Source organism: Dermacentor variabilis, chromosome 9, assembly GCF_050947875.1.
Source record: "Dermacentor variabilis isolate Ectoservices chromosome 9, ASM5094787v1, whole genome shotgun sequence".
NCBI classification, from domain to species: domain Eukaryota; kingdom Metazoa; phylum Arthropoda; class Arachnida; order Ixodida; family Ixodidae; genus Dermacentor; species Dermacentor variabilis.
Genome location: NC_134576.1, coordinates 68,738,615 through 68,754,852, shown reverse-complemented (window position 1 = coordinate 68,754,852; position 16,238 = coordinate 68,738,615). Strand labels below are relative to the sequence as shown.

The 16,238-nt window shown below is 49.3% G+C and overlaps 1 protein-coding gene across 1 annotated transcript in view; it reads left to right on the top strand.

The window, feature by feature from the left end:
- The first annotated feature begins 8,331 nt into the window (after nt 1-8,331).
- LOC142558399 (uncharacterized) overlaps nt 8,332-16,238 on the top strand; it is a 57,957-nt gene continuing 50,050 nt past the window's right edge. The window contains exon 1 of the mRNA XM_075670538.1: nt 8,332-8,788. Within this exon, the coding sequence (XP_075526653.1) occupies nt 8,332-8,788 (457 nt within the window). The remainder of the gene's footprint in view (nt 8,789-16,238) is intronic.

The following is a 16,238-nucleotide window of genomic DNA, read 5'->3' as shown; positions in this document are numbered from 1 at the left end:
ATGGCTTCACCAGAAGCATCAGTGGTTACTGTTGTTGCTGCATATTGATTGAAATGAGCAAGTAGCGGTGGCTTTGTAAGGGCTAAGCGAATAGCTTGGAAGGCACTTTCGCATTCTGGGGACCACAGAAATGTGGACGACTTGACAAGGGCTTGAAGAGGGGCTACCACTTTAGCGAAGCCCTTGATGAATCGACGGTAAAAGCTGGCTGTCTGTATCCAGGAAAGGACTTCCTTTTGGTTTCGGGGAGTTGCGATACGGTACATGGCAGCTGCTCTTTCTGGATCCGGGCGATGGCCTTCGCTTGAAATGATGAACCCAAGAAATTTGATGCAAGCGAGACCGAAGGAACATTTCTCAAGTGAGGCCTTAAGTCCACTGGTATGCAGCAACTGGAGGGCCTCTTCCATCAAGTCTGCGAATGTGGCGAATGACTCTGCATAGATAAGGATGTCATCGAGGTATACTCGTATGCCGCTTTTATCCGGGCGAGGCTGAAGGTCTTGGAATACCAGTTGCATGGCTCGCTGAAATGTGGACGGTGCATTCTTTAATCCGAATGGCATTCGGGTCCACATGTAAGTTCCGTGGTGGGTGATGAATGCGGTTTTCTCATAGTCCTGGGGTCTCAGGCTGACTTGCCAGTAGGCGCACTTAATGTCCATTGTGGCGAAGTGGGCGCAGCCAGCGATGTCCTGAATGATGTCATCCACCAGAGGTAGGGGGTGCACAACCTTGATCGTACGTTCATTAAGTGGAATGTAATTCACACACAAGCGTTTCTTTCCACTGCGAGACACCACAACGACTGGGAATGCCCACGGGCCAGATGCAGGGAGGATGATATTTTGAGCAAGAAGCTTTTTAATTTGCCTTTCGAGGAACTGCCTGTCTTCTAGCGTATATCTGTAAGGGCTGCGGCTGTACGGCACGGTATTGGGCAGCAAATCAATGCGATGTTGAGTGTCAGTAAAGTGACCAATGTCATCTTCATGCCGAGAAAAGACGGCATTGTTCTTGGCCAGTATGTCAGCAATGACAGACTGCTGTTCAGGCGAGAGCTGGCTGCCTAGGCTGGCTGGTGGAAGTTCGGGGTGGATGGTCACAGGCACCGTAGTGCAGACTTGTGTGGCAGCGCTGCTTTCCAGCGGCACTGTCTTCGCCGCCAGAACTTGCCAGGGAGGCTCTTCTGGCGAAGGTAAGGGTTCTCGTTGTAGACAGTCTTGTAACGTTGCTTCTGCCGGTGCAAAAAGTTTTGAGCGGGCTAAAATGACGGCATTGGCCATTCGCGGGACCAGACGCTGAGTGGCTAGAATCATTACACCCGTGGCTGGATGTTGTAGCTGAGTGGGCTCTGGTGGCTGGAAGATCAAGCGGGCTCGCGCTGCCAAAAACCAGTCTTCACCCAGAATAAGGGGTAGGACGTTGTTCTCCAAAACTGCTGCCTCAACCACACCAGTGATAGGGCCAATAGTTATCTTAAGGAGGGCGGACCCAACTGGTAGCGCTGTACCACCTCCAACGACGGCAAGAGGGAAATTAGTCCATGGCAAGATCATTGCGGAAGGTAGGATGGCTTTAGAAATCAATGTCACGTTCGAGCCAGAGTCCGGATATGCTTCATGTTCTCCGACTCCTGCAATAGCCGCCGTGAAAAATGGACATTGATGTTGGGAGCCTTCAAGTTTTTCAGGCATACTGTGAAAGGCCCGTGGCTGTTGGGCATCAGGGATGGTTGACGGTGGTGCCCTGTTGCTACGCGAGGGACATGCCGACGCCAAATGCCCTAACTCTTTGCACTTGTAACAAGTTGCTTGTGCGATGTCTTGGCCGCTCCGGAATGCTGGGGCCCCATACTGTGCAGAAATGGCTTCGTATCTTCGTTCCTGTTGTTCCTTGGGCAACTCGGAAATGCGCTGTCTTGGCTGGGCTGTTGTAGCTGTTGGCGTAGCTGGTGGCTGGAAGTTATATTGCTGACGTCCTGAATTGCCACTTTGAGATGAACGAGGGGGTGGCTTCTGTGGAAGCAGCGGTTGCTTTACGCTTGCCCTGTCATGGGCACGTTGAGTGCACTTGTCTAGGCTTGTGCACGTGGACATGAAGTCACGCACTGTTAACGGCCTATTAGCCGCGATGGCAGCAATGACATGTGGTTCTTGAAGACCTTGTAGGAGGTAATCAATCTTCTGGGCGTCGGTAAGGGTGACGGGGCAGCTTTCAACTACACGCAGCTTTGCGTAAGCGTACTCTTGTAGGCTCTCGCCTGGGCCCTGTCTGATCTTTATGACGCGTTCCTGCCATTCGATGAGGGTCAGCTCCGATGAAAATGTTTCCCTCAGGGCGGCGCTCCATGTTTCCCAAGTTGAATGGTGATTTCCAAAAGCGAGGTGCCAATTACGAGCTGTGCCTTTCAGTTTACTTGCGGCAATGAGACGGGTGGTGGCGTCGTCCCATGCGGCAAGCTGCTGTACCCGGCGGACGTCATTGAGCCAGACATTAACATTTTGTGCTGGAGACTGATCGAAGTAAGCAATCGATGACGATAGGTCTGGCAGAGTGGTAACTGTAGTCGAGGGGCGTGGCATCTGCTGAAGTAGAAGTGCCAGACTTTCGAGCGTCGCGGTATCAAGGGTCAAACCTGAGTTGCCGGCGGTAAACGCCCTCTCCACGCTTGACCGTGGCGTTGCCTCGCGACGTTGGTGAATGTCAGCTTCGAGGCGCTGAATGAGCTCTTCTTTAGAGCCGGTGCTCTCTAACTCGCGCCGGGCCAATTCATCGCGGATAAGGTCGACTCCGAGCCGCGACATGGTCGTTGAGTCAAGCTCCTCCCAAATAATTCCTGGCATGATGCACCGCAAAGCGAGGCTGGGCGCACGGGAGACTAGGCGAGTGAGCGCTAAGCCACAGGTTGTGCGCGGGATTCAAGTTAGTTCCGGGCTAGTTGTGAACATTCACGGCAGTATTCATCTAACGGCCGTGCTTTTCTTCTGATGCAGAGTGAACAGAGACGAGCGGTAAAATGGCTGAAGTATCTTCAGGCGTGAGTCTTCGGCGGCGTGAGGGCGCGACTACAATGCCGAATGCGGCTGAAGAGGCGTACTGACCGTCGTTCTTGCGCTGCCGTGGCTGAATGGCTTGGCAGAGGTTCGGGGTCGACTGCGCCAGATGTGAGGCTTGGGCTGAACGCAGGAAGACTCGCATAGTAGGGTAACGGTTTAATGCGGGTTAAGGTTACATTGAACACACCGACTGATCACTCCAGCGGCAATGGCTTGACTGACGCCCATCGCGGGCAAACAGCGAAAACAAGCGAGGCTCCCGGAAACGGAAGCAGGACTAGGTAGGTGACGATGTCGGTGCGGCTACTTGTTGCGCAGGTCACGTTGCGCCATCTGTAGCAGCCCACACCAACTGGCCAAGCCCCATCGCGTCACTCACAATACAAAGCTACCGGCACTGCGCGCAATCTGCAAACATCGCAAATCGCTTTGAAGATGAGGCCACACGAGTGCCAGCAACGCGTCCCTACGGCGTCCGCCACAGCGTCTACTGCGGCGTCCGCGATTCGCGTGGCCAACGCCGTAGCACAGAATGAAGATCCCGCCGCGGTTGTCTCCACTCTGTACGGAGCGGCGGGCGAGGAGGACATCGAGGCACCGTAGCAGCCGCCGGAGAAGAACGCCCCTCCTCCCTCGTCGCCCCCCCCCCCCGGCTCGCGCGCCACAGGAGAGGGCAGGCATCCCAACCGCGTTCCTCGCTCGCGCATGCGAGATTGAACGGTGGGAACTACAATACACAAGAGTGGCGATGGTGTACGGCCAGCTCAGCGCAATCCCGAAACACCAAAGCACCAATCGTTATAGAGCTTTTGCGTCAGCCACAGGCATCGCTTTCTTAAGCATTTCAAGTCTAGTAGACTTAAAATCACTACGCTATGTCTACGTCAGCCTCCCGTATGAGTGCGATGGCGTTGCTCAGCACAGCGAGCCCTGCAGTTGGTAAACGAGCATGATATATATAAGCTTCCGCATTGCCTTTTCTGCCCTGTAAACTTTAAGCAATAGTATCCAAAGGGGATCGCATAAAAGGGATCGGACGGCTAGTCTGTGAGGACGCAATTTCCGTAAAACGGGTGAGTTCGTCGTAGAGGACGGGTCGATCAGTAACTAAAACAAAACAAAAATGTTTTCATCCTAGTCTGTCGCGAAATATAAATGCTGGCTAACGCTGAAATAAGACCTCGCATGGTCATGCCGCATGCTTGTACCGTGCGATATATATAGAACAAACAAATATATTTAACAGATCCAAGATTACAGATCTTGGACAGAAAGATTATGAGTGCGCTGGAGAAATCGGGCATTGTTTTTGGCACACACCCGTGCCATACCATTTAGTAAGCAGCTTCGAAGAATGCGCATCCACGCCGATTGGCAGTGAACGCAACAGAGTTAGTTATAAAGCGCCCAAAAAACATGCGGCGAATCGAAGTCAATTTTCACAGGACGCAGTATGCAAGAAGGCTCCGTATACCCGTCGGGGGTTCTAGAGGCCACATGTGAAGCAGAAGTAAAGTGTATCGCAGTTCCAAACTTTTGAATTCATTTTACTCATTTTGCATACTTTTAACAGTTCCTGAGTTTTCACAAGAAAAAAGTATCGTGTTTACATCACATTACGCAGACTTCGTTTTGGCGAGTCTTCAGGGGTTAGATACTGCATACAGGATGCTACTGGGTACTCAGATTTCTGACCTGCCATATCCTTCATATAGACACATTAAAATCTTGCACGTAGGGTGTAAGTGCGCTTGTAGCGGTACCAATTATATATCTGCTCCTTTTCTGTGAAAAGTATTGGCTCAAAACAAATGGCGCCACAGTAGTATTACATAAAGCACGAAAAGGCTGAACTTTGTCATTTACGGTCGGTATAGTTTTGCGACTTAAACATTTTAAGAACCGCAGCTCTGTGACTAATCATTCTCTAATGTTAACATTTGGCAGTCGGCCCTATTCTATTGCTTAAAACTTGCCTTTCAATTTTTACCGAAATTGAGCCAGGGGTTCAAAAGTACACTTTCACGGGCTTTATTCTTCCCATTAAGCTCGGGGATTCAATATTTAACAACACCCGCCGCGGTATACGGTAGCTATGGCGTTGCAGAGCTAGCCTGACGTCGTGGGTTCGAATCTGGACCGCATATCGATGGGGGCGGAACGCAAGAAATACGGCCCATTAAATGGTGCAAAAGCATTATACAGGGTGCTTCAGCGAACACTCTCAAGAATTCTTAAAGGTTGCCTGTGTCAGATAGCCCAATTCTAGTTCTCGAGGTGGTCTAATCGAAGCGGTGGACATTACCTGCGCAAATAATTGAAATACATAGTCGACTAACCAACAAAAGATCCGCCAATTATGTTTTGGACTAATTACCTAATGGCTCATATTGCAATTTACAAGTTCTAGCCGTTGAATTCTCAGGAGGGCAGCTGTTTCGAGAGATTAATTCCCGAACACTGCGGATAAATGCATCGGCGTTCCAGCTACTTTCTTAACAGAACGACGTTTTATGCATTCAAGCACAAAAGTAATTGGGGTATCTGCCACAGGCCACCAAATAATTTTTTTTTTAAGTGTTCGCTGAAACATCCTGTATGGTGAGTGCAGTATGCGGGTTCGTGAGCTGAACGTTCTTGGTTCTCTTCTTAGGGTGGTTCTGCCTGCATCTGGCTGTTCTGGCGCATGAGGACCAACGCTCGCTTTCTTCGGCTGAGACGTGTTTGCAGTCCGATAGCAGCAGCAGCTGTGAAGAGCGGCGGTCAGCGCCCGTCACGTGACCGATCACTGCACCAATGAACGCGCAACTCCGCTCTAGCTGCACGCCAGTCACGCGGTAGGACGTCAGGACTCCCGAATTATCGCACGCTCACGCGACTCACGTTGAATTAACCTTTACTACATGGATAATACAGAGTGCGCATTTTCCAACTCATAAAAGTTAGCTCATCAATAAATCCACACTCTCCACAAAATCAGGAAATTGAGTTTTAAGTTTGTTTCGTTGTGACTATAATCCATATATACAACCACGTCGGTATTGTACATTGTAGACATTATTAGGTGCAGCTTAATTTTGTAGCAGTATCTTGGCGAATTTATAAGCGAAATAATTTTCTTAAGGTGAACCGAAAAAAATTAAAATGAGCTTGCGTGACCTTGCTGAGATATATAATGTTTCGCATTAGAGCCATCGTGTATCGTGCTTTATCGTTATCGTGCGTCACCTAACGTTAAGGAACGCCAGGTGACGGAGATGAATTCGGAGCCCCGCATTTCGGCATGCCTCGTAATCAGGTCAAGGTTTTGGCACGTGATAGCGCAGAATTTCTTTTTAAAAAATATTGAATTTAATAATTTCGCAGCACTTCTGTAGTTTACTCTTGCCTCCTCGTATACCGACTTCTTCGCTGATACCCCGTGGTGGGTGCTCGGCGATATTTCGAGGTCAGCGGCAGCGCGGCGGCAGCAGCAGCCCCAGTCTCTCTCTCCCCGTGCTGTCGAGCCGATAGCACCACAGAACACCTATACATAGCACGCGCATTGCTCGCACTCCCGTTCTCCGGCAGCATTCGGTAAGCACGCGGACTCCTTCTGCACCTTTCAGGTTAGAATTTTTAGCTTCCTGCCGTGTTTGGTAAGGGACCAAAGAGCCTCCCGGCATCGTTTTGCGATGCAGAAAGTGTAGCGTCGGAATAGCGTGCCGCTATTTTGCCGCGTTTCGCGTTATATAGGCTTATGTAGCGCGTATTCGCTGTTTGCTCGCGACCTGGGGTTCAGCGCTATAGACGCCGGATGATTGGGGCCGCCCTGCTAAAATATTTCCACACGCTTTGGGACTTAAGCTCGTCCTCAACAGTAGCCTTCATCGATCTTGCGTTTCCCTTAACCCCCTGCTGTTGCAATGGTAGGCCTTCCTGTATGGAACGCTATGCCTTGTATGGTCAATGCCTGGCATGGTATACGCGTATGTCGTTCCCTGATTCCAAGCTACTGTCAACTTCAAAGAAAGGAGTGGCACGCAGTGCAGAGAAAGGAGTTACACACAGTACAGATGATTATATCTGAGGTACAAGTCGCAAAGGGTGTTTTTTGTTTGAGTGTGCATCAAGCTCAGTGAAATCCTATCGCTTTCCGTCTGCTGTAGTAAGGCGAGTTCGGGCGTCGCTAAATATAATTCGACAGTATACACTGCTGTGTCACGCTTTTGATCGTTGTGCTGAGTGCAAAAAAAAAAAAAAAAGAATGTCGGGAAGAGAGAGGCCTCGTGGGCAGTATAGACGCTCGCTAGCGATTGAGGATTTGTTGAAACCTTCCTGTATACGAGCAACAGAACTACGCATGCGCTGGGAAGCACGCACAAGCGCGTCGGACGAAGCGGGTACCAGACGCTATTTAACTAATAATATATAAATGCTGGAGATGCCTTACATGACGAGTACACTTGGCATTTTGTCTGTTCCGCCTGCATCGGCCGATCACTGTACCTGTTGAAACAGAAATCCTATTGCGTGTTGTTTGTATACACATAGGCCGTCGCTAAAGGTTAGCCAGTTTAGCGCATCTGATCTGTCACGGGTATACATTTATCAGTATCAGTGCGAGTGAACCGAAATTATATGCCGCCCATTGGCTGGAGTGGAGTATACGCGTCGTTAAAATTTAGCCCTTATGATGAGCTGAAGCCGTTATGAGCTGAAGCATATAGAAATGCCATCATGAGATGCATGCGATAAGGCGAGCCTGTAGGCGTCTCTAAAAGGTTGGCCAACCCGCGTGAAGTATTTTATCAGCCGTGGCGAAGTACCGGCTTATCTGTGCCGGTTGAAGCAATCCTACATATACAGCGTTCCAGGGATCTATCCAGGGATCTGCATTAAAGTTTGGCCTTTAATGCGTCGAGTATGTTTTCTGTCACGCCTAGACACAGGTTCGTTGGTATCAATGGAAGCACATCAAGATCTGTTGCGTGCGAAATAGAAAATGAGGTTTCAGCTAAAATTAGCCGTGTGCCTCTGGTGTTTTATTAGTACTGCTACGAGGCGCTCCAGTAGCGAACGATCATGAGGGGACTGACGAAGACGACGATCGCCCATAATCGTGCGCACGGGCTCCATCTTGTATGGCTGTCTTCTGTCCGTTGCATATATATCGTGTAAATATATTGTCAAGAGTCTTTTCTCCGCGTAACATTTTGGTGGAGAGTGCATGCGGGTTCCTTCAAGTTTCAGGACGGATTTGCGCCGCGGACGCTCCTTGGCGGCATCTACAATGCCAGCGCAAGGCGGGGACGAGAATGCTTCGAGCAGGTCACTAACCGTGCCTCAAAATCTGCCGCCAAACGGCCCGTGTGACCCAGGTACCTTTTCCGGCTCTGACAACACCGACGTCGAAGACTGGCTTCAACTGTATGAACGGGTGAGCACTAGCAACAACTGGGACCCGGCTCTGACGCTAGCGAACATCGTATTTTACCCGGCGGGCACGGCACAAGTGTGGTTTCTGAACCACGAACAGGAACTTACGAGCTGCGAGGTATGTAAGCAAAACCTGATCGATCTGTTCGTCAAGCCCGTCGGACGCCGTCGTGCCGCGCAGAAAGAACTTGCACGCCGAGCTCGGACTTGCACCGAGTCCTATGTGACGTACATCCAGGGCGTGCTCACGCTTTGTCGCGAAGCCGGTGACACGACGTCGCAAACGGAAGAGGTTGCGCATATCCTCAACGGTATCGCGGATGACGCGTTTACACTTCCGGTTTTTAATAAGTTTTAAGTCTTTTGCTCCCCGTAACAGCGCTGGTTAAGCGCTAAACATGAGACGTCCCGCACGAAGTATTTTCATTAGTCGTGGCTATATAGCTTCCAGCCCATCTGTCAGTATAGTCAGAGCGCATGTCAGGGTGGCGCGGTGCCCGCGTTATCAGCGGGATCAGCCGGCCGCGAGCGGTGGACGATAAGAGTGGCAATAATCGAGCGGAAATAATCGCTACATAATACCAGCCTTGTCATGCGTTTCTTGTTTACGCAGCTTGTCACCGTGCCTGTGTCCCCACCACGGCGGTCCTGATGACGGCAAAGAAACCATGCGTACAGTATCGACTGTTAATAAGGTGAGTTTGGTACAGTCACGAAATATTAACCGTGAATGCGTCGTCAAATATACTTTCGGTCGCGGCTATACGTGCAGGTTTATCCGTATACCATCTGAGGCGGATAAAAAGCCTATCGTTGTGCCGTGCGTTAGGGAGGCGCGTTTGGTCGCGATCGTTAGTGGGGTTGCTTGGCAAGCGGTGTGAAATATCAATCGCGGCTTTACGCAGGCCTATCTGCATCAGTTGGATCAATAAAAATCCTCGTGTTACGTGCATTGATAAAGCGAGTTCGCGCAGAGGTCCTCCGAGATCGGGGCCTCAGACCTTTTGAGGCCATGGAGCCATGCCAATTCAACCTTGCGACGCCGCTGGCGGTGCTTATCTCACACCGGCGATGTTCTTGCCGCGCAACAGCCACCGTTCGCGTCAATTCAGTAGCGTCGCGCCAACATATGTCGCCCCCCTGCATATTGCACGAACACCGTCCGCTTGTGCACACTTCTATGCGCTCTGTGTGCCGCCGATTCTGAATAGACATCGATGAGAGATACCGTTAAATATATATATATATATATATATATATATATATATATATATATATATATATATATATATATATATATATATATATATTTTTTTTTGATGCGAAAGCGTCAAATGGCTCATTGAGCGAAAAAAGCCGGCTTCCCGGCCGCGTCTGTAGCAGCACCTAAATTCCCATTGGCTGCTACGCCACGTTACGAGCGCGTCTCAACGGAGCATAGCGGGCGAAAGGGAACACCTGCTGCCGCAGTAGTGCGCCAGGTGTTGCGTGAGGGGAGAGGGCATCGCCGCGACGCCAAATGACTTCGCAGCTCGCTCTCGGAAGCCCGTGTTATCCGCGCGTTCCTTGTCCGTGCGAACTCTCGCCCGCGCTCTAACTGCGCATCGGTAAGCGCAAATAAAAACGCACCAAGCGTCTCGACGCGTTCGCTTGCCCGCGACGAGATCGATGGACCGCTCAGCTAGCGGCGTTCAATTGGACATCGATTCTTCCGCATTCGCAACTCGTCAGAAGCGCTTAGGTTTCATGGGATTTTTAAAACCGTACTTCGCTTTTCACTGTTGTCAGGCATCGCAACACGAACTTTAGTGACGTTTTAAAGGGACACTAAAGGTTACTATTAAGTCAAAGTAAACTGTTGAAATACCATCACAGAAACCTCGAAACGCTTGTTTCGTGCCAAGGAGAGACTTATTTTAAGAGAAAATGCGTTCTGAAACGTCCGCGTACCTCTAGCGCAGTTCAAATCGCCCGCCCTCCGATCGAGGAGTACTGACATCATGGTCTCATAGTGACGTTGCGCCATCGGTGAGTAGAACGGCGTCCGCAGACGGCGCTACGGCTTTTCTGTGCAAAACGCAAACGCGCGGCCAGAAACAGAGCCAAGACAGAGCCGACAGCAGAGCGAAAGCGGGAGTATGGTGGCTAGCAGAAGGAGAAACGAATTACGTCCCACATTACGTCCCACGGCACACGGAGAGTCCGTTTTCGTTAAACTATAGGCTGCGGCGAGCTCGCAGCGTGGTCGGCGTGGTCTATGAGAAGCGACGAGCCTTTTCGCACTCGCAACAGGGCATAAAAATGTGCGAATCGACGCAAAACTCTGCCTAGAAACGTGCTTCGGCACAGCCAGGGCTCAATACGACCCAAGCTGGCACGACCCAGATGTCGTTTCCCGCACCGCCACCAGGTGCCGCTACTATACCTCAAACTCCAGCGCAAGGCGCTGGAGTTTGATACACCTACAGATTGGCTCACGATGGTGGGCTCAACTTCAGCGATTTGAGCACCGACGAGCGCGACCTGCTGCTGAGGGCTCGCACTGCCGGCGTCGTTGCGTACTACGACGGCGGCCTCGACACCGGCTCTCCGGAGCTGGAAAGCAACGAGGGCTTCCCGCGACATCACATGGACGTGGCATTTTCGCTGCTTGTTCCAAATGAAAGTTTCGCGAGCCAGCAGAACCCTCACAGCACGACGCGATAACGAAACTACTGAAACTCCAAAGCGTGCGCGGCGCAGAGTCGAGCGCGCAGAGTCGAGCGAAAACGAAACCTTTCGAACACTCATATTACTGAAGGGTAACGTCAAAATGTTATTTTTTCTTAGAATCGAATAGACGTAGACAAGTAGCATTTTTTTCCGTCTTATAATCGAATGAAATGATATTTTTAATACGAGTAGTTGAGTATTAGTAACACAAATTATGAGGAGTCCTTTCGTCATCGGGCTAGTACCGGAATGTCGCTGGGGGGTCTCAAATCGTGTCATGCATTTACCTCAATTTCTCGGTTACTAAAGCTCTGTTCGCGTTTATATTGACGCCTTAGACGTTCTAGAACATTGCTCTACCACTTTAACTTGAGTTTCTGGTAACCTTTAGTGTCCCTTTAAGTGTATACTGCAGCCGCGGATCTACCGTGTGAGTAGCGCGGCAGTCCTACTTAATTAAAGGGCCCCTGAAACGGTTCGGACAAATTTTGTAGACGCGTAGGGTACAGCTTAAGTCGAACATTCGCACCATAATTTAAATGAAGCGTTACATATTAATGGAGCTACCAGCGATTACAGGTTACCCTCCTCACTAGCCATGCTTTTCCTCATCAACTCGTTCGCCGAGCGACCGGGGCTCCGCCTTCACTGGTTCTGCGTCACGATGCGACGTCACATCGTCCACTTCCGGTTGTTTTGGAGCCGCCCGCGCGAAACCTCTTCGCTAGCCGCTTGGCCGTCGTCCCCCAAGCAAGAGCTATCGAAGCAGCTTGCTCTGGGAGAAGTCTGTTGCAGCGCCGAACGTGTCTGTTATTCCGGTAACCACACACTATCTGAACGTTTCGGCTGAACAGTGGAGGCAGGAACTCAAGCTGATGAAGGAACTTTAGCGTAGACGTATGTGAGCTGCCTGATCGGTTACGGTCCAGCCACCCGTTGGCGCAAAGCTTAACCAGCCAAAGAAAGAGCTAATATTGCTCTAACCAAGTGTAAAACATTTTAAACATTTAAAAAAGCAACGTGTTAACGATTACATTCCTGCGTAAAATTTACACCAGCAACAAAGAATACATTTGTTACTGCTACTGTGTGTGGTTGAGCTCTATGCCACCAAGTGGCTGCACCATGCAGACCATTCACATTTGCGTTTCTGTTCATCCCGCGTACGACACACAAGGTGACACGACCAGGCCCTGTCCCCTTGCGCTTGCGTTTACCCTAACACCGGACTCGCGAAACGCTATTGCGTTAGTAATCTTCCGGTGTAAAATGACGGCCGCAATCGCGCAAATCTTGGCGCCGATCGGATAGCAGCAGTCCGATGCGCTGCATCCAGTCCGCTCGTCTACTGGCTTGCAGAGGGACACGATGTCGCATCTTGACATATTGCCAATCGCTACGTTTGCAGTCCACAACGCAACAAAGTCGAATCATAATGCTCGCGAAAAGACAGACCGACACTGACGGCGGAGCTCTCGTCAAAGACGGAGCACGTTGTAACATAAGCAGACGACACTTGCTGTGTGCCGGAAGTGCTTAAGTGTACTGCAAAATTGTTCTGGTGCATTCGCTTTATGATACTTTCTTTTTATAAAAACAAATTAACTAACATTCCAACTATTACAAACATCATTTGTTTACCGTAAATCGGATAGCTCCCCCGACTGAAGTCATGTGGGTGATTTGCGTCATATGGGCAGGGGCGGCTTAAAATTCCGCCGAGCAGTGTGCTGCGATCGGCAGCGATGTGCATTCTTAAAACCTTATAATAAATTACACGCGCTATGTGGAACACTTAGATGCGTAAATTAATGATCAGAAGGACCTACTCTAACGACTCAGTACGTTCGTAGAAAATCGTCAAAATCGTTTCAGGGTTCCTTTAAGAGAACGCTTTAATTAGGATGCTCCTATCTAAATACACGGGAACGGAAAAATCGTATTTCTCGGCAGGCACTGCACTAAACTTGATGAGGTTTGTTGCATTCGAAATAAAAAGTTTACAGAGTAGCGGTTTGAGGTTATAAAGTTTGTTTGTCATGATTACCGGGGGATAGTGGTAGCGCGAGGTAAGCGAACAATTGGACGAGACCATCATGCATTCCGCTTTAGATGTCCGCTTTAGATGTTCTAACGGATGAAGTTTGGAGAACTGCAATATGATCTCGGTGCATATTTATGGAATTTTAACTCTCGTGCTTCTATATTATTGAAACTTACCATTTTTTATAATTTCTGAAAAAAGAATTTGAAGCATAAAGGTTATGCTTCCCACGGTCACTAGAATTAAACTTTATCCCTTAAATGCAACAAGCTAATTCAAATTGGTTTAGAGGTAGCCCCATAAAAACATTTCTCTGTTTTAAATGTATTTGAACGGGCGGCATCGGAGTTGGGCCCGAGCTAAAGCTATCTCTTGATGTCCAAACTTTCCGAAAGGAAATACAGTTGTCATCTACCCGACAGAAGCCGATCGAAGGTGCAACCGAAAGCAGGGCACGTTTCTCAGAAAGCTTCGCACTTTACGTAACATTTGTCCTGGTTCACGGCATCGGAACTCGAACCAGTACCTTTCCCAGGTGGCCCCTCTACCATCTCACATAAACAGGAGACTAGGCGATCGTAGGGCGAGGCAGCATGAATCGGCAACTGAGCAAGGTCATATACCTTGGTCATAGAACCCACGTTGGTCCGGCGTTCGATAACCGGACCAGGACGAACTTTTCTTCCACTGCGCAGCCTTCTTTTCGAGAAAACGCCGTACGGGTTTCCGCTGTGTAGCTTCCGGATCGCCAAGTGTTTCCTTTCATGATTCATTCTCCACGTCATTTTCCCAAACTATTTCTGTAGAAATGCAAAGGCAACATCAATCGCCGGAAAATTCATAGGTGTCGGCCTATTAATTTGACGATTCCAGGAGTCATGTAATTTGCATGTCCACCCGGAAGGCACGCATGTATAACAGGAATAGAGATGAATAGATATTTCTGGTTCACGGGATATGTAACGGTATATACTTGGCACGAAGTCACCGGCTTGCTTACCGGTAATGGCAGCTCCATTCACGTGGGGACACATTCCAAAATAAGGATTTCCTATGGGTTCACATGAAAGGTGGCCATGGTCGTCAAAATTGTTTCGGAGCCCTACATTTAAGGCGCTTCTGTGTCCCTGCTTTTAGGGGAACGGTAAACCCGGCAAGATTGTGCTTCTTAGTGACGCTGGTTCAGCGCGTTATTCCTAGTTGTTCTTGCGTGTGTCTCGTTGTTCTTGCGTGTGTCTCTCCGACTCTGTTTTATTGCGCCGTTAAGCGTGACCCCTGCGTTGCTTTTGGGACGCAAAACCCCGCGATTCCGTCGATCATTTAGCCAATAGTATAACTGTTGGGGATTATAGTTCGATCGACCTTGATTATTGTTCTTGTAATGGATGACGGAGAAATTAGAATGAGCTACTGGCCCGCCGCGGTGCATGGCTGCAGTGGCAATGACGTTCTGCTGCGGGGCATGTACGTGGTCGCGGGTAGCATTCGCGGCCACGGCGGCCGCATTTAAATTAGGAAAAAAATACAAAAAGAATCACTGGCTCCGGACAGGCCGCCATTGGAATATGAACCTGGCAACGTTTAACGCTAGAACGTTATCTAGTGAGGCGAGTCTAGCAGTGCTATTGGAGGAATTAGAGGGCAGTAAATGGGATATAATAGGGCTCAGTGAAGTTAGGAGGCCAAAAGAAGCATATACAGTGCTAAAAAGCGGGCACTTCCTGTGCTACCGGGGCTTAGCGGTGAGAAGAGAACTAAGCGTCGGATTCCTGATTAATAAGAATATAGCTGGTAACATACAGGAATTCTATAGCATTAACGAGAGGGGGTGGCAGGTCTTGTTGTGAAACTTAATAAGAGGTACAAAATGAAGATTGTACAGGTATACGCCCCTACAACCAGTCATGATGACCAGGAAGTCGAAAGCTTCTATGAAGACGTGGAATCGGCGATGGGTAGAGTGAAAACTAAATACACTATACTAATGGGCGACTTTAATGCCAAGGTAGGTAAGAAGCAGGCTGGTGACAAGGCAGTGGGGGAATATGGCATAGGCACTAGGAATATCAGGGGAGAGTTATTAGTAGAGCTTGCGGAACAGAATAATATGAGGATAATGAATACCTTCTTCCGCAAGCGGGATAGCCGAAAGTGGACGTGGAGGAGCCCGAACGGCGAGACTAGAAATGAAATAGACTTCATACTCTGCGCTAACCCTGGCATCATACAAGATGTGGGCGTGCTCGGCAAAGTGCGCTGCAGTGACCACAGGATGGTAAGAACTCGAATTAGCCTAGACCTGAGAAGGGAACGGAAGAAACTGGTACATAAGAAGCCGATCAATGAGTTAGCGGTAAGAGGGAAAATAGAGGAATTCCAGATCAAGCTACAGAACAGGTATTCGGCTTTAACTCAGGAAGAGGACCTTAGTGTTGAGGCAATGAACGACACTCTTGTGAGCATCATTAAGGAGTGTGCAATGGAAGTCGGTGGTAACTCCGTTAGGCAGGAGACCAGTAAACTATCGCAGGAGACGAAAGATCTGATCAAGAAACGCCAATGTATGAAAGCATCTAACCCTACAGCTAGAATCGAACTGGCAGAACTTTCGAAGTTAATCAACAAGCGTAAGACAGCTGACATAAGGAAGTATAATATGGATAGAATTGAACATGCTCTCAGGAACGGAGGAAGCCTAAAAACAGTGAAGAATAAACTAAGAATTGGCAAGAATCAGATGTATGCGTTAAGAGACAAAGCCGGCAATATCATTACTAATATGGATGAGATAGTTCAAGTGGCTGAGGAGTTCTATAGAGATTTATACAGTACCAGTGGCACCCACGACGATAATGGAAGAGAAAATAGTCTAGAGGAATTCGAAATCCCACAGGTAACGCCGGAAGAAGTAAAGAAAGCCTTAGGAGATATGCAAAGGGGGAAGGCAGCTGGGGAGGATTAGGTAACAGCAGATTTGTTGAAGGATGGTGGACAGATTGTTCTAG